At 41.6% G+C, this 21,076-nt stretch overlaps 1 protein-coding gene across 2 annotated transcripts in view; it reads right to left on the reverse strand.

Annotated features, from left to right (window-relative positions):
- Positions 1–21,076, reverse strand: part of IFT80 (intraflagellar transport 80) — a 155,278-nt gene that overhangs the window by 34,239 nt on the left and 99,963 nt on the right. For both annotated transcript variants that reach the window (XM_059731095.1, XM_059731094.1), the window contains exons 10-12: positions 10,890–11,069; positions 3,984–4,102; positions 1,999–2,073 (exon numbers count right to left, since the gene is read on the reverse strand). In XM_059731095.1, coding sequence (XP_059587078.1) covers positions 1,999–2,073; positions 3,984–4,102; positions 10,890–11,069 — 374 coding nt within the window. The remainder of the gene's footprint in view (positions 1–1,998; positions 2,074–3,983; positions 4,103–10,889; positions 11,070–21,076) is intronic.

The raw sequence follows: 21,076 nt of genomic DNA on the forward strand, positions 1-21,076 counted from the left end.
ACTTTATATCTTGCTGTATCTTCTTCATCATGACTGAACTGTCATGAAAAGTAAATGGAATGCAGATATTTAGAAGACGTTCCTTTTTAATCGAGTCTAACCTCAATTTATTAAAATGCCTTCTCCCAAAAGAGAAATGGCTTCTTTCCATATTCCTATTTGTGGGCTAGTATTAATATAAAATACCAAATAAAAAATACTGCTAGGTAGATGGTGTTATCCATACTATACAGATACACAAATTCATAAATAGAAAGCTAAAAGGCCATTGGATTGAAAAAAATTCCTCCCAAATTTTCAAAAGTGGCTTCTAATTTTGAGTACATAACTTTAAACTTTAAAAGGATGAAAGCCTCAAAAATACTGGCTACTAACTAAATATATTTGGAGTTATAAAAGTGCAGCTGCTCTGAAAATGAGGTCAAAGGTGTTGAAAGTTGGTCATTCAACAATTAAAAGCATGGACAGGCAAGGTTCTTTGGATGAATGCGGTATCTTTTATTACACCAACTAAATAGTTGGAAAATTGTTCTGTGCAAGCTTGCAGGCACAAATACCTTTCTTCAGGCATAGGGAGTCTCTGCTGGTGTTTTGTGTTCTGGGTGGAATAGAAGGCAATATGCAAAATGCAGGTCTGTTAAAACGCAAATGCGTGGCAGCAAGGATCAGAGGTTACCTGGGATTATTGGATGGCAGACAGGTTATAATGTGCCATAAATCTAATGTCTATATTTAGTCTATGATTTTTTGTATCCAGTAGATTTATGAAGTGAAGTTTGCAGGTTCGTCTACAAAAAATATTCTGTAAATTCCCTTTGAGGATTAGAACTGAGAGATTGGAGAGAAAGTGGTTGTCTTGTGAGAAGCGTGTACCCACCGGTAATTGGGTGTTTTTGTTTTTGATAATTTTGATAGATGTTATGGCACATTTTACCTGCCTGCCATCTGATAACTGCATGTAACCTCTCTACATTTTACTAGCTACATTCCATCACCAGGTCAACATTCCTCCCTTTTCCCCCCAAACCTACCTGTCTCAAGACCTATTGTCTCCCATCATCTCTGATCCTCACTGCCACACATTTGCATTTTCACAGACCTCCATTTTGCATATTGCCTTCTAGTCCACCCAGGAGAACGCAAAACACCAGCAGAATCTCTTTATACCTGAAGAAGGGTGTTTGTGCCCGCAAGCTTGCAAGAAAAATTTTCCCAACTATTTAATCGGTCTAATAAAAGATACCACATTTACCCAAAAAACCTTGTCTGCCTATGTCCTTAGACCAACACAGCTACAACTAACACCCTCGTAACTACTGCATACTTTTCAAAACCTGGGTTTAAGTTACCTATCCAAAAATACAGCAAAACAGAGTCAAGACTAAAATTAGACTTTAGGAATTCTTGATCTCTAATCCTGTACTTTGTCCACTAAACAATGCTGAAGAGCTACAAACAAAAACTGGTCTCTGGTGAATCATTTTCAAATAGGACAATTGCATAAACGTTTACAATTGGAAAATGCAGCTTCTTATTGAACATGAAAATACGGCAAAAGATAAAATGGTATATTTCTTTTATGCAGCATAGTTGACAGTGTTATTAATAAGTGGAGGACCAACTTTTAGTGAAGATTACTTCTATAAAATGTGTTGCACTTAAAAAAAAGCAATATAAAAAATCTAAAACAGATGGCAGTGAAATATAGCTGAAGATTTACTCTTTTATTGTAAACAGAAGACTAGCATAATGATATAGCACAGATGTAAGTTTTGAAGACACTTAGTACTGCAAGCTTATCAGATACTACATAGGAAAAAGGCCCTTTTTAACATGATGTAATCCTGCATACACTACTTATCATTATTGAATGTTTTGTTTGTTATTAGTTTTTAAAGAAGCACACACACACATACACACACTTATTATGTTTACAGACATACATTTTAACATAAACAATTGATAGTAAATATATTGAACATTATAAAAATAAACTACCTTTCTGCCTGTAGAATTAAACTAACTGTTCCTTCTTTGAGGTCAAAGATCAGTGGAGTATTCCAGTTCTTTGTACTAAAAGAGGAATAAAATTAGCGTTCATTAAAACACCTAAATGCATAACATAAAGAAAATACACGTTTTTAAGTACAGAAAGGATTTCTCAATTTCTCAGCCAGTGGTTCTCAACCTTCAAGGACTCCAGGCACCCTTTGGAAAATGTCAGCTCTTAGTTTTCACTTGATTTTTTACTACAGAAAATAAACAGAGCAATTCTTCTGTTCCAAAGAACTCAAAATCCACAACAGGTCAGAATGCTTTTAACACTATGGAAATTTGAAATCTCTTAGCCTATCTTGTGAATTATATTTGCACACCAAAAAGTGTTAGTATTGTATAATATTGTGGGACTTTGCAACACCCCTGAAAGGATCTCAAGACACCCCACAGTGCCGCTGCACCCTGGTTGAGAATCACTGGTACAGACTAGGGCCACAGACCAGATCCAGCCTAAAGAGCTTTGTCATCTGGTTCAAGGAGCTGCGCAGTAGTCTGAAAATTTGGCAGCAGGGAGCAATGGTAGAGTTCATTAGAACTCCCCTGATGCCAAAATTCTGACCAGTAGGAAGCTCTGTGTGCTGGGTAACATAGCCTTGAGCATTAGATAGCAGGGCTGGATCCCTTCTGTGCAGGCCCCAATCTGAGTTTATGGGAACTGGCCAGCATGGGACCTGATTCAGGCACATGGGGCTGCATCCAGTGGGTGCAGGGCCTGATCCAGCGTTGGGACCAGCCTGTGGACCAATACTACTACACCATTAACTTGGCCCATGGGGCCAAAAGGTTGGCCAGAACTGATACAGATAGATGTAACAATTGTAGAATTAAAGGATACCAATACAAGCTGTTATGATACAACTGCTACATCTTCATTATTCTGTAGCAATATCAGTTCAGCAAAACTGCTTCATGTTTAATCCTGCTTCATTAATGGTCAAAGTTAGGGTTATTTAGCTAACTTGTATTGCTATTGAATCATGCATGAATAACAGTTACAGCATAAGAGCTAAGGCACACTCCCAGGCAGCAGCCTCCCCATAAATCATACATTTAGCCATACTGTTAGAAAATATCTATAAGGATACACTGCCAAAAGTATAAAAATCAATCTTGACAGATAAGCACATAACTACCACTTATGCCTTTGATAATTTCACACAACTCATTAGTGCTACATTTTTTGCATGTATTTAATGATGCTATAGCAAGGGTCGGCTAAGTTTTTGGACAGAGTGCCAAAAATACCTGCAACCTCTGCTTGGAAGATATTGGTGTGCCAGGGATGGATAGCGGGGAGCTGCAAGGGGCCCAATCCTTGTTGTGGCAGCACAGCCCAGGCCTCTTCCCCACTGTACCCCAAGGCACGCATGTACCCATTGGCAATAAGCTGGACTGGGACTCTGCAGACAAGTGTCCCTACTGGCTGCTTGCAGATGTTAAAAAAACCAAAACACAAAAACCGCCCAGAAACGTGCTTTACTGGAAGAAGCAGTGCATTACTTCAACCTAGCTTTGCAGCATCTGTAAAGATCAGGGATTTCAGCAGGGCCTTTTGGCAGTTTTAGCTAAAGCTGATTCAATCAGCTATTAGATAAAAGCGTGAAAAAAGCCCCACTAAAGTGCCTGATCTTTACAGACATTGGGCGAGCCGGGTTGAAGTAACGCACTGCCTCTTCTGGGCATGTGCGGGCCTCAGAGTAGGAACGTGCCAGGTTTAAATGTTTTTGGTTAACGTTTGCAAGCACTCTATATGCTGCTGTGTTGCCTTTCTCATCCTTGATCTGCTCCATACCACACACAAAGGGTGCCTGTGCCATCTGCATCACACATGCCATAGGCTGGCCATCCCTGTTTTAAATCAAACTCCAGCATACTTAAAATTTCTAGATGGATCAGTTGATACTCTGGAAATTCAAATTACTTACGAAAACACGTAACACTGAAGAGATGTTGAAACAACTAGATGCCCATAGTTCAGAGAGGCCTTAATGACTCTGTCACGAAATTCTAGTAAATCCATTGCATCATTAATAACATTACGTACCTAACAAAGAGAAGTTTATGGTAACATAAAATGAAAATTATTGAAAGAAAAACAATCTAAACATTATACTAATTTTTATATATAATAGTTGTTATTCTTCTGCCATTAGCAGTAAAATATAATTATGTAAGAATGAGCTGTTTTATAGGAAAATAAACAAGAATGCTTACATAAAATCTGGTGAAATTTTCTTTAAGAAGCTTTCTATTACCCTCATGTAAGCATGCAATGTTCAGAGACCTGATAAATTAGTATTCATCTCCTGTGATTAACAAGGAAAAGCTTAAAATATGGCAAAACAGATGTGGCAAAGGACATTTCCCTGCCAAAGTGTAGAGAGACTAGAGCATCTTAAAGAAACGATTGCCAGAATTTCTAATATTAACAAAACAATGTATTTTTCCTTAGTTCTCAGAAATGGCTTAAGTATTTGGTGAACATTCCACCCCCTAACCCCCCTATATATATCTTGGAAAATTGCAACCCAAATGGTTAAGGTTTGGCAAAGTTATAAGCAGCTGAAGGCAGAACATTAATTCAGAAGTGTCGATCAAATCTCAACAACAGCCCAGTTGTACCGCCCTACCTATAATTAGAAAAAGTTGCTATTTAGTGAAACTGAAAGGCGATACATTTGGAAGATTTTTTTTAATACACTGCACAATTAGTCCATGAAACCCATTACCACAAGTCATCGAGGCCAAAAGTTTAGTAAGATCCAAGAAAAGATAAGATGTTTGGATGAAAGTTTAGTAAGATCCAAGAAAAGATAAAATTATAATAGTTATATTAGATAATATACAAATCTTTAAATAGGGAATGTAAGCTTATTTTTCAAAATATTAATAGAAATAGGAAGAAACTTCTCCTGTGGGCTAATTAGTCCATAATTTTCCACAATAGGCTTCTTGAATCATCATCAGAAGCATCTGGAATGTATTTATTTTCATTATAGATTCCAGCCTGTCAGGATTGAGTATCTCATTTAGTACAAACAGTGTGTTATCTTTTGGTAAAAGCCTACGATATCCTGAATTAAAAAGCAATAAGAAGAGCTATAGTATGATTCAAATCTTTTCTCCTAGAGACGAAAATGAGTAGGACTTACAATTCATCAGTTTAAGTCCTAATCAACTAATCATAGGGCTGCTAAGAAAATTTGGATGGGAGGAAAACCTAAGGAAATTGAGAGAATGTCATGTTTCTGGGAAAAGATTCACATAGAAAATAATGAATTTACTGAGGACAGTGATCCTTCATCCTAGGTGTTTTAGATACTAATCTACTACTAATTTTGGACTTTGACAGTTCTGCAATCAGCTACAAAATAAGGGCTTAATGCAGTAACTACCAACCTTAAGAGGGCACTCATAAATAGTCTGTAAAGAAATATATTTCAGTGGTCTTAATAGAGTCATGCTGTACAATGTCATTTTTGCTGTTGCAAAAGACTGATAGAGTTCCCAGAGGTTTCATATAGAAGTATTTTTCTTATTTAAATTTACAAGAGTAAATGAAGATAAATTCTAACCATAGATCAGAGTTGGATATATTTCTTAGCTTTTGCAGAGTACAAGACAGAGTACATCTGTTACGAGTCGATGTCTGGGAATGAATGCAGAATTATGAATTTTTACCTGCTAATTTGTCTTCTGTGTTCCCAGACACTGACTCATAATATTGTACCCAGTAAAGAGAGGGATAATATAGAATTTCTGTTGAAAGTTTTCCAAATTACATATTCTACATTAAAAAGTTCAGACCAAAAGATATTTAGATGCTTAATTAAGAATTTAAGAGGCTAACTTCAAGATTAAAAATGTTGGCCTCCACTCCAAAACTGAATGTGTAACTGGGAAAATTTGTAAGAATGGAAATTCTAGACTATCCCACTGTTTACTGACTAGGATGTTATGAGTCAGCATCTTGGAACACAGAGGACTAAGTATCTACCATATTTACTCAAAAATAAGACAACCCTGTATATAAGATGACCCCCCAGTAATTAGATTATATATACGGAAAATTTATAAATTTGTTTTCCAGACAAGGTTCTCTGGGTAAATCTGATATCTGAATAGATAGATTCATTCCATCCAGGAAGAGCACACACCAACTGCGGAGACTTCCTCAGCCTGATGAAGGGTTTTTAAACACGAAAGCTTGCTAATTTTTCCCCCCAACTATTTAAATTGGTCTAATAAAAAATATGATCCACTCAAAGAAACTTGTCTGCCTATGTCCATTGCTACAACCTACATTCTTATAATTTTCCAGGTATATAATCTAGGTATTGAAGGTTTGCTTTGAATTTGCTCCCCCCCCCCCCCCCCCCGGCTACAGCAAGCAAAATAAATTTGAGGGGGTCAAATAAGCCCCCTCTGTCACCGCAGCATCTTCCCTTTGCAGCCCCTTCCCCCTGTTTACTTGCAGATCCTGCTCTCCCTGAGCAACATGAAAGTGAGAAACAAATTTGAAAACAATGACCTTGAAATAAACATATCTATAATAATTTGCATATATTACCCATAGACTTAGTTAATCCATAATTGATGCATTTTACCTTATTTGAAACTGTTGCAAGTTTTAGCACAGATACTCCATAAACACGTTTTTAAGCTACTCTTTTATACGTACTTGTATATAATACCAAATTCTGCTTTTCTAATATATTTTGTATTCCAAGTCAAATCAGCCAAATCAGATCCAAATCACACCAATTGAACAGAACTCAGTTATTTCAAAAACCATATTGATTGAGCAGGCAGAACTCAATCATTCTAAACACCATATATGGCTTTACAACCAGAAAGCATCCTCCATCCCAGTCTCTCACCCTGGGACTTCAGATACTCCCAAACCCAGTGGCAGGCATCCTACATACAATGCAGACCCAACCCGAGATCTTGGGATTTGGACGCTCCCAGTTGATCTGAGCCAAAAGGCCGACTTTTTTTTTTTTTTTTTTTTTTGGGGGGGTGGGGGGAGGATTTTTTGTGTTCAAGGTCAAAGTAGCCAGACCAGCTCTGAATCCTTTTGACTGAACAAAGCTCAGTCTTTCAAACACCATATGTGGCACTGCAACCAGCAAATATTCTCCACCCCAGACTTTTCAGCCTGGGACTTCAGATACTTTCAAATCCATCAGTAGATCAGTGCAGTGACTGTACTTGATTTTAGCCCACAAGAGGCTGAGAAACTATGCAAGATATTAATCTGAATCCATAAGGCTCACAATTTAACAGATAGTTCATTGGGCTGGGCCCCAGAAGAGTCAGCAGCATTTTAAGTCATGGTGACCCCACACCTCAGTATTTCTCAGTATGTGTGTACATTCCACACACGATCCCATAAAGAAGCCATGTTCTAATTAGCCTTCCATTCATGACTGGAATCATGAGTTCTTGTCGTGAGTCCTGAGATGCTTCTAAAATTTATATGCACATGAAATACAGGGAAACCTGTTTTGGCTCTACCGCATGGAGGGCAGGGGCACACTGATCATATGCAACAGACTTAGAGAGGGAGCAACAGAGGGATTCTGGGTGAACTGTTTGGGGTGATTTTTGCTAGACATTGGAAACAGGAATCCTTAGAAATGGGAAAGAAAGGAACAGTTCAGCAGTGGGAGTGAACAGGAAGTTGACATGTATGCAGTGCAGTGGCTCACTATGACTTGAACAAAAGAGTTAGCACTGAGGGAAACTATGGACACTACCAAATATCTCATTCAGATAGGCTACACTAACCCATCTGTATGATAGGTTCCTATCAGCATGAGAAGGGCAGTGCATGGAGATACAGGCATGGAGATGGGTGTGAGGATACACAGTATAAACTGTATAATGCATTTTTTGGGGGGGGGTTTTAACTGTTAAAGTGTGCTATGATCTGCCAAGTGAACCACAGGGGCTGCCTGGCAGAGTGTTGGATACCTAGATAGATACAGACATTTTATTTTGCAAAAAAACCCAAACAAACCAACATGTTTCCCAATACAGGCCATGTGTTTTATGGTTATGCTTAGTGTTGGCTGCATTTAATCAACTCTGTAGTTGGTTTATACTATTACCTAGTACAGGCTGCTTTTGGCAACAGTTTAATGACAGACAATATATTTAATGTGATTTCCTTGTATGTGAATGTAAGACAAGAGGCTTTTTTTCCTCTATGCTGATTTACTCCTCTTATAGTCAAGTAAATATGGTGCATGTGGATTTAAGCCAAGATTTCAGAAGCAGGATCCTAAATTTAAGCTCTAGAAACAACATATAGGGCATTTTTACGTGTGGTCTGGGACACAGTACCAGGCACTTTAATTAGCGAGCTGTGCTAATTAAGAGTCTGCATGTCACATGTATAAGCGTCCCCGCACTGAAAAAGTGGTGGCAGAGTGCTTTGACCTAAAGCTCATCAAACATGTTTTATTTCAAAGCACCCTACTGCCATTTTTTCAGCACAGGGATGCATGGGGACACTGATAAATGTGATGCAGAATGCTGCCAGACCTTGTCAATTTCTGTGCTGAAGTTCCAGTACATTGGAGCAGGCTTCCTGCACATCTATAGCAGCCCTTATGCTTTTTTCTTGCAGTGCCAAGTGTTCAGCAGTTCACTTTGAACTGCTAAATGTTCAACACCTGCATATTGGAGAGAAAAATAAAACTGTAGATTTAAGAGTCCAGTTTCAGGATCTTTTTGTCTTTTACTTGCGTCTTGGCATTTGCAGCCTAACTTTAGGCACTCAGTTGATTATCTATTCTTTCCTTGAATCCTCATAAGAGGTTGGCTGCATACAGACATTTATTCCTACCAGAAGAAATTTCTTCCATTAGGAAGCTGAACTATATAGACATTCTTCTGAAGGGCTTCACATGCAAGCTCTCCAGCCAGGGGCTGTTTCCTGGGCCACCCTTGCCTTTAAGGGAGCCCAACAATTGACAACATGCCCCCTTTCCAGACAAGTGGTGGTTGGAAGCTGCTGAAAAGCAGCAGCTGCCACAGAGAGCAGGAGGTAGCAATTCCTGCCTTGGGAGAATGCCTCCCCCATCATACCAATTAGCTGATTGGCAGGAGGGGGGTGGAGGGCATTCTCCCATGTTGGGAACCCTCCCAGTTCTATCCCATTGGAAAACAGCCCCACTAGTTGCACTCCTCTGGGCTGACTGCAGGGTCACAGCAGCTTGCCTTGTTCTGCACTGCTCTGGGTTGACCCAGAGCAATGAGGGGTGAAGCAGGGGCATTTCACTGTGGTGACAAGGCTCCTGAGCCTTGCCATTGTGGTACAGCAGCCTGCCTTGCCTCAGTCTGCTCCATGTCAGCTGTGCAGCACAGCCATCAAAGGAAGGCTGGGCTGGGGAAAGCCTCCGCATGCCTGGTTCCCAGCCCCTCCTACTTCTTGCCCCACAGCCACTCAGCTGAATGGCAGGAACAGAGACTTAAAAGCTGGAGGGACCAGGAAATAGGCATGCAGAGGCTTTTCTTCAGCCTGGCTCCCCCTTGTAGCCTAGCAAAGCAGGGCAGCAATTTAAAAGCCAGAAACTGAGCAGCAGGGCAGCAAGAGGGAGTCAGCAGGAGCCAGGAGCTGGGTTACGGTGATATTCCTAGAACCCCATTCCTGGCTGCTGGCTTTTAAATTACCACCCCAGCATTCAGCTGGCTGTAGGAGTGGGAAGTAGAAGCCAGCAGGAGCTGGCAAAACCCTGTCTCTTCCCAAAACTGCCTGGTTTGGAGAAGAAGCAGGGAGCAGTGGCTGCTGCTCTCCTCCCAATCTATGGGACAGTGTAGAGAAACTTCCCCACACTTTCTCAAGACCAGGATGACCCCTGGTCTCCACAAGGAGTTAAACCAAGGCAAAGCATGTAGACATTCAGTCTCCAAGGAGGCCATTTTTGCTCTTGGAGAAAAAGACTGAATGTCTGCACACTTTGGGTTTCTACTGGGAGAACTGTGATTCTCCTGGTACACACAGAACATTTGTACCCAGCCACAGTCAAATCTAATTATTACATACTGGTAGGAATAGCTTCTTCGATAGCTAACACATTTCCCTCGCTTTGGAAGATTTGAATTTGTGACTATAATATGGTGGGCAAAGCAGCCAAGGACACTGCAACTCTTCTTGATTAGGCTCAGACATCAACTAGAAATCCAGAAAGAATGAACCATCTATCCTTGTTAAAGCTATAGTTGAACAATTTGTATTCTATACTATAAAAAGCCCAAACTAGTATAGATCACAAGTAGCAATTCACTAACAGACAAGATAATGAAACTATTTAAACTCTATCTATACAATCATTTATAGTCATCATTCTATAGCAGTGCAAGTGCCTTTGTTGAGACTTACTGTAACATTATCACTAATGTAAGCAAGGCTTATGATTCTGTATTTTTGGCCATTGCATTAATGCTGTTCATAGACTCATTAACTGTGTTCTTATCTCCCCTAAAACTCCTTCGCTTTTAGACTGCAACCTATAACTACAGTTGAGTTCACTTCTGTGCGGTTCATGGAAGCTAACTTAACTGGCTGTGCTGGGATACGTCGTATTATACACCTATATTACATCCAAATCAGACCTACTATATAATTGACCACTAATTATATCACTCAGTTATTCTGATCATTTTATAAATCAAAATGCATAAATTAAAAATAATTTTACTATTTTCATGAGACAAAATTGTACACTCACTATTTTCTATGTCTAAAGAGTTATAATTCTGAATCTTATATCAAAAGCCCTGAAATTTAATGGAAACAGCTTGGCTGAAATTACAATTACCTCCATGGTTCTTCTTTTAGTTAATGTTATTTCAAAGTTCTTCCACTCCCAACGTTGTTCTACAACATGAGCAAAAATTACATGTCCATTTCCACAAGCTCCAGCTATTTGAGTACCATCAATAGACCAAGCAATATTAAATATGCTGCCAGTATTTGGTTTCTCCAAAGCATATGACCACTAAAAAAAAAAAAGAAGAGATATAAAAATTTCTTTACGATATGTTCTTTTGTCTGCCACATTCAACAAATATCACACTAAACAAATTACAATTGGACCCACGGACCCCCCTGCCCACTCCCACCCCCACTGGATCCAGAGCCCACAGCACTCACTCTGGGACCTGCACCACGCGTCATTCCCACCACAGCCCACATGTGGCCCCTCGCCCCCTCCTTTTCTCCCAAGCTGGTTTGGGACTTTGTCATGTGCAGCATGCATCCTGAACCAGCAAGTGCAGGTGCCGTGTACAGTGTGGATCCCAGGGAAGAACCTGCATGCAGCACAGTCTCAGATCAGCTAGGGTGGATGCTGCATGAAGTGTGCATTTTTGGCCCTGTGCATATGGCTGATTCATTGGTGTGTGGGCCAACTAAGACGCAAGGATAGCACTGGGGGCCAAATCATGGAGTTCCGTGGGCCGGATCCAGCCCATAAGCCATATCTTTGACACCTCTGCTTTACACAGTCCAGATCCATTAGAAACCTAAACTTTAAAGTTAAAAATACAAAATATAAGAGCTGGAAGCTTTATAATGGCTTACAGTCAGAGGTCCCAAACCACCCTGTTTGGTAAACTGATTTCAAACATAATTTACATACTCAAGTAACTATCCATGGAAATATAACCATAAATATAAGGTGGAATATAGCGGAACAGGACACTACAACTTTTCACAATATCTTAGGACAAAAATTAATATCTTATCAGAAAGAAAACTGCAAGAAAGGTTTAGTTAGAAAGTAATTACTTACACTGGAATTTTATCAAGAAAATACAAGACTTGCTTTTGAAAATGTTGCAACAGCATTTGTAAATGAACACCAGTGCTAAGGACAAATGGTATCAAAGCTCTTTTCAAAGATAAAACATCCAGATGCATAGTGTGCCCTATATTATTTCTACTCACTGTAATGGTACTCAACAATTCTATTCAATACTGAATCACTAACTTTGAAAGCACCTTGCAGATCTTCCAATCTAAAAAGCGAGCAAGACTAGTTTAGCTTATTTTAAACAGCCCAAAGTGACATGGGCAAAACCCAAAAAACGTATTTCAAAGTTTTGTTATCCATTAAAAACAAATAATGAAACCATTTTTCTTAAGGTGCTAGCAATTCAAACAGAAGACAAAATGCCATTATTTTTTATTACGCACCTTCCTGCTAATAGGAGTTTTCTCAGGTGGGAATGTCCATTTGGATGACTTCCCAAAGAATACGTTCCAATGGGAAGTGACTGGAAAACCTTCAAAGGTTTTATGAGGCTGACATTCTTTCATCTTCTACTACTAGTTTATGTTATCTATATTTTCTTAAAGCACATTAATCAGTTTTTTTTAATACAAGTCCAAAAATCATTGGAATAGCAGGAAGCTCTTAATGTTCTTTGATAATTTCAGTGATTTGTCACTTAGAGAGCACAGAAATGATCTGATGAAACCAAAATCATTATACTGCCCTTCCCAAGCAGCTGCTATAATAGTTAGGCAGATATGCTAGGAGAGCAGCTTCAAAGGGACTATTTACCAAAGACTGAGTAACTCTGTACATGCCTGAAACCCTTCAGAGCCACTTTTCTGATGTTCTGAGTACTGTTGCTGCTACATTTAGCCTGAAGAAAACAGAAGCTACTCCTACCGCATTCCACAGCCTTTGAGAGGCCAAACAGGGAACTAAACCAGGGGAACAAACAAAAGGGATAAGGGGATGCATTTAAGCAGGAAACGCAAATGGAAGGGAAACCAAGGAAAGCAAACAGATGTCCTACACGTGCCATTTTTGTATAGTAAAACTTACCCTACCAGGTTTGAAGTTTAAAGGAATGGCTTACTATCTCTATGTTAGCATGATGGTAATTTAGACATGCTGGGAGACCACTTTTTTCTACAATTACAGCAAATACTCTATCTAGTAAGTGCCAGATTGTGAACTCACTATTTCTATTGGTGGGCAGATATGCATACAAGTAGTCTTACCAGACTCAATGGGGCTACTTAAATAATTGCATATAATGAAAATAAGACATTCATGATTTAGTTCTAGAGGAATAAACTCTTGCCCAAAAATTTTATGGAATTTTTAAAAGCTATCTTCTACTGGGCATTTCCCAATCTCCAACTTTCCATAACTCTTTCATTGTCCATGTCAGTTATTGGGCAGTCTAATCTAATAGAATCTCCTCTGCTGGTAGGAAAATGGGTAATATTCAATCTTTATTTTGAAAAATGCTTTTTACATGCTTTCTAAGGAGAAACTAATACTTTATCAGTCTTCCTGACCTTTTCATAAAAGGCTCTAGCTACTTTTATTTACCCCTCTCCCTTTCCATTCAAAGCATATTAACTTGTCCTTTTACATTTATAAGTGCCCTGTATCACTTTGGTTTCCTGTACTCTTCTGAAAATGTTTTCAATCAATGTATTTCTTGTTTCAAAGAAAAGTAAGTCTTTCCATACCATTTTCTTAATGTTATGAACTACGGGTACATCAAGGTATCTCCTCTGTATTACTGCCTTGCTTCCCACAAGGAAGTACCACTAGAATTCCCTGTATCATTCATTTAGTATACACTGCGTCATTCACTTTTATATGTGCTTCAATTTGTGCTGCCATCTTTATGTTCTATTATAAGGTATTGGGTTAACATCCAATGCTTTCCTCATTTTCAACCTCTACAGGAGCATGGTCAGTAAGTAACACTGTCAATATCAACTTTATAATCTTATTATATTCTGCAAGTATGAATTAAATTCTAGCATATGAAAACTGACTCGCTCAATAAAACATTTACTTTTTAGGTGCATACACACACACAAAACAAACCATATATATATATAGTTTCTTAGTCAATTATTTAACTGCTGTCTTTCAGATACAGTCTGTACTACTTGCAATTGCTGTATTGTTTTTGATTAGAATACCTATTTTTCTCCCATTTTTATGTTTACACAATGTAAAATGCATGTCTTGAATCCAACTCATTTCAGTTTATGCGTAGCTACTTATAGACATACAACGTCTACATGCTAAATGCAGTACAATTTTTCATTACTAGGTTTTAAAGGCACAGACAGAAATGCAGCTCCCCACTGTAACTCAGAATGCCATGCAAGAAACGTTCCAAGTTGCAACGATCCCCTGGACCAAACAGAAGTTCATTGTTGGTTCCAGGGGGGAAGAGGAATCTAGCTGCTGGCTGTGAGCCTGCAGCCATTTTCCCTTAGCAACGGCCCTTCCTCTCTCCCAGCCTGTGCTGTTTTCAGAATGGGAAGTTGGTTAGGGAGCAGAAGGGGCTTGTTCTAGGGTAGTGTTTCTCAACCTATGGATCGTGACCCAAAAGTGGGTTGCAAGAATATATGAAAGGGGCATGAACAAACTTTAAAAATGGATTCTCCCTTAAAGGAGAAAAACATGGGAAACTGTGGCTTTTCCCTTGCAGGGTTTCAGCTTGCAAAGGGCTGCTTGGCCCCCCCATCCCCCCCATGTCCTACACACCTTCCCCCTGGCCCCACACACTTTGGGGCTGGGGCCTGGAGGCAGCAGGTCAGGAGTGAAGGGCACTGGGTCAGGACTGGCCATCAATGTTTACAAATGAGTCCTGGTATAAAAAAGGTTGAGAACCACTGTTCTAGGGGTTCCCCAGCCACTGCTGGAGGGTGGAGTAGAAGAATTACAGCCCACCCCCCCACCTTGGAAGTGGCTCCAATACACCTGCCCCACCCGCCAGCAGAGGCTGAAAAAACACCAGACCAAACTCCCTCCACTCCCTTTCCCCCCTCCCATTCTGAAAACAGTGACAGGCTGGGAGGCAGCGCAGACACAAGTTACAGAAGATGCTCTATTTTGAAACATCTTCATCTGACCCCTCATGCAATGAGGTGTCACATCTTTGCCTGATTTTTGCCATTTTTTAAGTGGCCTGTAGCCATGCTCCTGTGTTTGGTCACAGCTATAAACTGCTTTCTATGGCCAGACTGGGCAAAATTGTCACTTCTGTCTGTACCTTAAGTCCATTAACATTTCCAGAAATATATTTATAAATACCATTAGGCTCCATTATGGAGTAAGAAGAGAAAGAGTTGCTAAAAGCAAAGTTGCCTTGTTCCCTTTAAATATATTATATTAACTTACCTACAAAATAAGTTAATATAATTTACCAGTCTCTCATAAGTCAGTCTCACCTCCGTCCTTGGTAAAGTCTTTGAAAAAATTATCAAGGCTCCCATTTGTGAGAGCCCGGCAGGACAAATTATGCTGAGGGGAAACCAGCACGGGTTTGTGGCGGGCAGATCGTGCCTGACCAATCTAGTCTCTTTCTATGACCAGGTTACGAAACGCCTGGACACAGGAGGAGGGGTGGATGTCGTATACTTAGACTTCAGGAAGGCCTTCGATACAGTATCCCACCCCATACTGGTGAACAAGCTAAGAGGCTGTGATGTGGATGACTACACAGTCCGGTGGGTGGCGAATTGGCTGGAGGGTCGCACCCAAAGAGTCGTGGTAGATGGGTCGGTCTCGACCTGGAAGGGTGTGGGCAGTGGGGTCCCGCAGGGCTCGGTCCTTGGACCGATACTCTTTAATGTCTTCATCAGCGACTTGGACGAGGGAGTCAAATGTACTCTGTCCAAGTTTGCAGATGACACAAAGCTATGGGGAGAAGTGGACACGCCGGAGGGCAGGGAACAGCTGCAGGCAGACCTGGATAGGTTGGACAAGTGGGCAGAAAACAACAGGATGCAGTTCAAAAAGGAGAAATGCAAAGTGCTGCACCTAGGGAGGAAAAATGTCCAGCACACCTACAGCCTAGGGAATGACCTGCTGGGTGGCACAGAGGTGGAAAGGGATCTTGGAGTCCTAGTGGACTCCAAGATGAACATGAGCTGGCAGTGTGACGAAGCCATCAGAAAAGCCAATGGCACTTTATCGTGCATCAGCAGATGCATGACGAATAGGTCCAGGGGGGTGATACTTCCCCTCTATAGGGCGCTGGTCAGACCGCAGTTGGAGTACTGCGTGCAATTCTGGGCGCCACACTTCAAGAAGGATGCGGATAACCTGGAGAGGGTCCAGAGAAGGGCAACCCGTATGGTCAAGGGCCTGCAGACCAAGCCCTACGAGGAGAGACTAGAGAAACTGGACCTTTTCAGCCTCCGCAAGAGAAGGTTGAGAGGCGACCTTGTGGCTGCCTTTAAGTTCATCACGGGGGCACAGAAGGGAATTGGTGAGTATTTATTCACCAAGGCGCCCCTGGGGGTCACAAGAAACAATGGCCGCAAGCTAGCAGAGAGCAGATTTAGATTGGACATTAGGAAGAACTTCTTCACAGTTAGAGTGCCCAAGGTCTGGAACGGGCTCCCAAGGGAGGTGGTGCTCTCCCCTACCCTGGGGGTCTTCAAGAGGAGGTTAGATGAGTATCTAGCTGGGGTCATCTAGACCCAGCACTCTTTCTTGCTTATGCAGGGGGTCGGACTCGATGATCTATTGAGGTCCCTTCTGACCCTAACATCTATGAATCTATGAATCTATAAATTTGTATTTGTTTGTTACTAGAAAAAAAGAGAGAAGTAGCTGTGGAATTTGTGTACTGCTCAGACTCATTAAAGCGGGTACAAACTGCTTCTCTGTATTTACTTCTGGCATATAGTAATATAAATTTATAGTCTAAGCCAATTTGTTTCCTTTCTCCTCTTCTGAATCCCCTCTTTAAAAAAAACAACTTTTTAATTCAGAGCTTTTTTATATTTATTTCTTCGCACATTTATACAAAGCTACCTAAAAGTTTAGGTCTCCACCAGTCCTGGTGTCTTGTAAAAGTCTATCAGAACCTGGTAGAAACTTCAAAACAAGCCTTACATATCTCAAATTAGATTTTACCAATATATTTCAAATAAATCTCATTTGAAGTTTCCAGAATAGGCTGAGTCTGAGATAAAAAGTGGCCAAAAAATGAAAAGAATTTTCAGACCATGATTGATACCTGTTTTTCAAATCCTCTATCTCAGAAACAGTTTGTACATAACATCCCAAACTGGATAGAAGGTGGGCAGCATTGAAATCATCCTGTAGCCACAGACTGCACAAGTATTCTAGGGAAATACCATACCAGGTCTTAATCGTGACTAGAAGGAGACTGCAGCCTGTCCAGGTAGATCTATTTGAATTTTAAATGGCATTTAAACAATTAAAATAAATTCTTACTCAATATGTTTAGAAAGAGGATTTATTAACAATATTTTAAAGCCTTCTGGAGAACCAAACTGGTCTGAAAAAACATCTGACTAAAGTTAAAAGTAGACATTAAATTCTAATGGCTTTTGGATCCATGAACCTCTACTGAAGGGGAAATAGTTGGAAAAGGCTTACCTAATGTTTTTAACACATTTCACACACTAATTTCTTTTGCAGTATGCATAAAACCTAAGAAATGTCAAGTTCTTCACATACTCAAAGTTATCATATGATTAATATGAAATCAAATCACAAAAACTACGTCCAAGGAATGGTAACTGTTGAACTTAAATGTTCAATAGCAAGGATATTCAAAGTTAGGGATGAAATTCAATATTCACCTCTCTTATTGTGTGTATGATTTGCAGCATACTAAGTAAGATCACCTACTGTTCTAAAGCCATTTCAATGCCTACATGTTAAAGAGTGAGCAAAGTGTGTCAGCACTAACTACATTTCCAAGCTCAAGAAATTAAGTTCAGAAGGATACAGCCTCCCTGGCTGCTGGGTTGAAGATATGCCATGACCTGCTTATGCTCTGCAGCTGTGGAAGCTTATTGTGATTCTTTAGGAAAAATCCATATCCTTCTCTTCTGCCCCAAAAGAAAGACCTCTGTATAAGACGCTCTGGTCATCTTGTGGAGCACAGTCCTTAACTCCTTTCTGACTTTCATATATGAGAACTGAATAGGTTCATAGAGAAAAATTGTTAGAACATTGTGTCAAAGTTTGGTGTAGTGGGCTTCCTGACAAATGTGTTTCTTAGTTTGTCTGTCCCAGAGGGTACATTCAAGTGTTCAAATGAACTGGTGAAAGTTAAGTTTAATTTCAGCCAGGGGTGCTCAACCCCCAGACCAAATCAGGCCTGCAGAGCCATAGCATCTGGCCCACAGGGCTCCCCCCAGGGTTAGGAAATTTGGCAATGGGGTAGTGGTGGCAATTAATACTGCCACCCTTCCCCCACTGTCAAATTACCAAGCTCCGCACAACTGGATCTGGCCCAGGACAACCCTCCCCCCAAACCTTCAGCTATCCCCACCTATACAGTGGAATTTGGTCCCAACTAAACCTGCCCCACACTGAACTGGGGCCAGCAGCCTACAAGGCAAAAAGGTTGGATACCACTTCTTTAAGCAATTGAAAACCCTATTGTTTGAAGAGTGTACAAGCATTTAACAAGCTGGCTGCCTGATTTAATAGATTTCATAGACATTAGGGCTGAAAGGGACCTCGGAAGATCATCGAGTCCAGCCCCCTGCCCAAAGGGCAGGAAGTCAGCTGGGGTCATAGGATCCCAGCAAGATAAGCATCCAATTTACTCTTGGAGGTGCTCAATGTAGGTGCTTGAACCACCTCCGATGGCAGGCTATTCCAGACCTCGGGGGCTCGGACAGTAAAGAAATTCTTCCTCATGTCCAGCCTGAAATGGTCTTGCAGTAGTTTATAACTGTTCAACCTCGTCGTCCCTTGGGGCGTTCTGGTGAACAAATGTTCCCCCAGATACTGGTGGTCACCCCTGATAAACTTACAGGTGGCCATCAGATCACCCCTGAGCCTGCGCTTTTCCCTGGTAAAGAGCCCCATAACTCTCAGCCTGTCATTGTAAGGTCTGTTTTCCTGACCTCTGATCATGCGCGTGGCTCTTCTCTGCACTCTCTCAAGCTTCTCCACATCCTTTTTGAATTGTGGGGCCCAAAACTGGATGCAGTACTCCAGCTGCAGCCTCACCAAGGCCGAGTACAAGGGGAGAATGATGTCCTGGGATTTGCTTGAGAAGCATCTATGGATGCAAGCTAGTGTTCTGCTCACTTTACTAGCTACAGCATCGCATTGAAGGCTCATGTTCATCTTTCCCCAGTCTCTTTCTTCCGTAGTGCTAGCTAGCGTAGCACTGCCGAGCCTATAAGGATGCTGCAGGTTTTTCCTCCCAAGGTGAAGAACCTTGCATTTTTTAGTGTTAAAAACCATCAGGTTCTTGTCTGCCCATTTGCTGAGCCTGTCCAGGTCAGCCTGGATCGCCCTCCTATCTTCAGGTGTGGATGCTTTGCCCCAAAGTTTGGTGTCATTGGCAAACTTGGCCAGTTCACTTCTGACTCCAATGTCCACATCATTAATGAAGATGTTGAACAATATGGGTCCAAGGACAGAGCCTTGGGGGACCCCACTGGTCATAGGGCACCATGACGATTGACTTCCGTCAATTACCACCCTCTGGCTCCCAACACAGAGCCAATTCCCCAGCCAGCAGATCGTAGTGGACCCAAGGCCACAATTGGCCAGTTTTGCCAAGAGGTGATCATGGGATACCAGATCAAAGGCTTTTTTGAAGTCAAGTTATATGACATCAACCTCTTCTCCCTTGTCCAGGTGATAGGTCACCTGGTCATAAAAGGAAATGAGATTGGTCAAGCAAGACCTACCCACTACAAATCTGTGCTGCCTATCCCTCAGGATGTCGGTGTCGGCCAGTCCATTAAGGATAGCCTCTTTAATAAACTTTTCTAACATCTTCCCGAGATAGAAGTCAGGCTGATGGGCCTACAATTTGCCGGATCCACTTTCCTTCCTTTCTTGAAGATAGGCACCACATTGGCCTTCTTCCAGTCTTCAGGCATTACACCAGAGTGCCAGGAGTTCTAAAAGATCTGTGCCAGAGGCTGGGCTATGATGCTCACCAGCTCCTTGAGTACCCTGGGGATTGTCAGGGTCAGTTGACTTGAAGGTATCCAGCCTCTCGAGGTGTTCCTTTACAAGGTCCGCATTGATGTAGGGCAAGGGATCTCCCTCACCCGGACCTCCCTGTCCCGTAGTGGGCATGGGCATCCCATAGGACTGCTGAAAGACAGATGCAAAGTACCCATTTAATAGGTTGGCTTTTTCCTGGGCTTCAGTTGTCCCATCTGGTTTAGCAGGGGTCCAATGCTGCCCTTGCTTTTCCTCCGGCTCCCCACATATCTGAAAAAGGACTTTTTATTGTCCTTGATGCTTGAAGCTAGTTGGAGTTCAGTTGCAGCCTTGGCTTTCCTGGTTTGCTCCCTGCAGGACCAGACCAGTGCAGAATATTCCTCCTTGGAGGTGAATCCCATCCTCCATCCTTTGTAGGCCTTTCTTTTTAGCCTCAGGAAGTCTGTTAGATCCCTGGAGAGCCAGGGGGCTGCTGTGCCCTCTTGCTGCCTTTCCTCTGAGATGGAATAGAATTAGCTTGTGCATTGAGGATCACTCCCTTGAGGAGCAACCACTCTTCCTGGATTCCCCTCCCCTGGGGTCGTGGTCCCTTAAGGCCTCACTGACAAGCCTCCTGAGCTTGTCAAAGTCGGCTTTCCTAAAGTCAAGGACTTCAGCGTTGCTGACTGACTTGGCCAGCTTGATCTACAGACAGACTGCACTGTGGAAAGGCATCCAGCAGGAGGGCTCCAGAACACACATGTGCTTTGCAGGCTTCACAGTCTGTCTGGAGACCAGCAACAGAAAGGAGGGAACAGGTCAGGGCTAACCCCCACCCTCCCTCCTAGTTTCAGCTGTCAGGCTGTGGGTCTGCTGCCTTTTGAAGCTGGGGTTCTGGCCGTGAAGGCAGGGTGGGGTGGGGTGGTGGGCTTCGACCATCATGATCCTGGGGCTATTCCCATTGCTTCAGCCAGAGCTCAGGGATCTCAAACCCTGCTGGGAGTGCACCTCCCCTGCGTAATACCTCAATGCAGTACCATTGCAAGGAAGCTTGGCGCCTGGGACAAAGC

The sequence above is a fragment of the Alligator mississippiensis genome, chromosome 7, assembly GCF_030867095.1.
Source record: "Alligator mississippiensis isolate rAllMis1 chromosome 7, rAllMis1, whole genome shotgun sequence".
NCBI lineage: Eukaryota > Metazoa > Chordata > Crocodylia > Alligatoridae > Alligator > Alligator mississippiensis.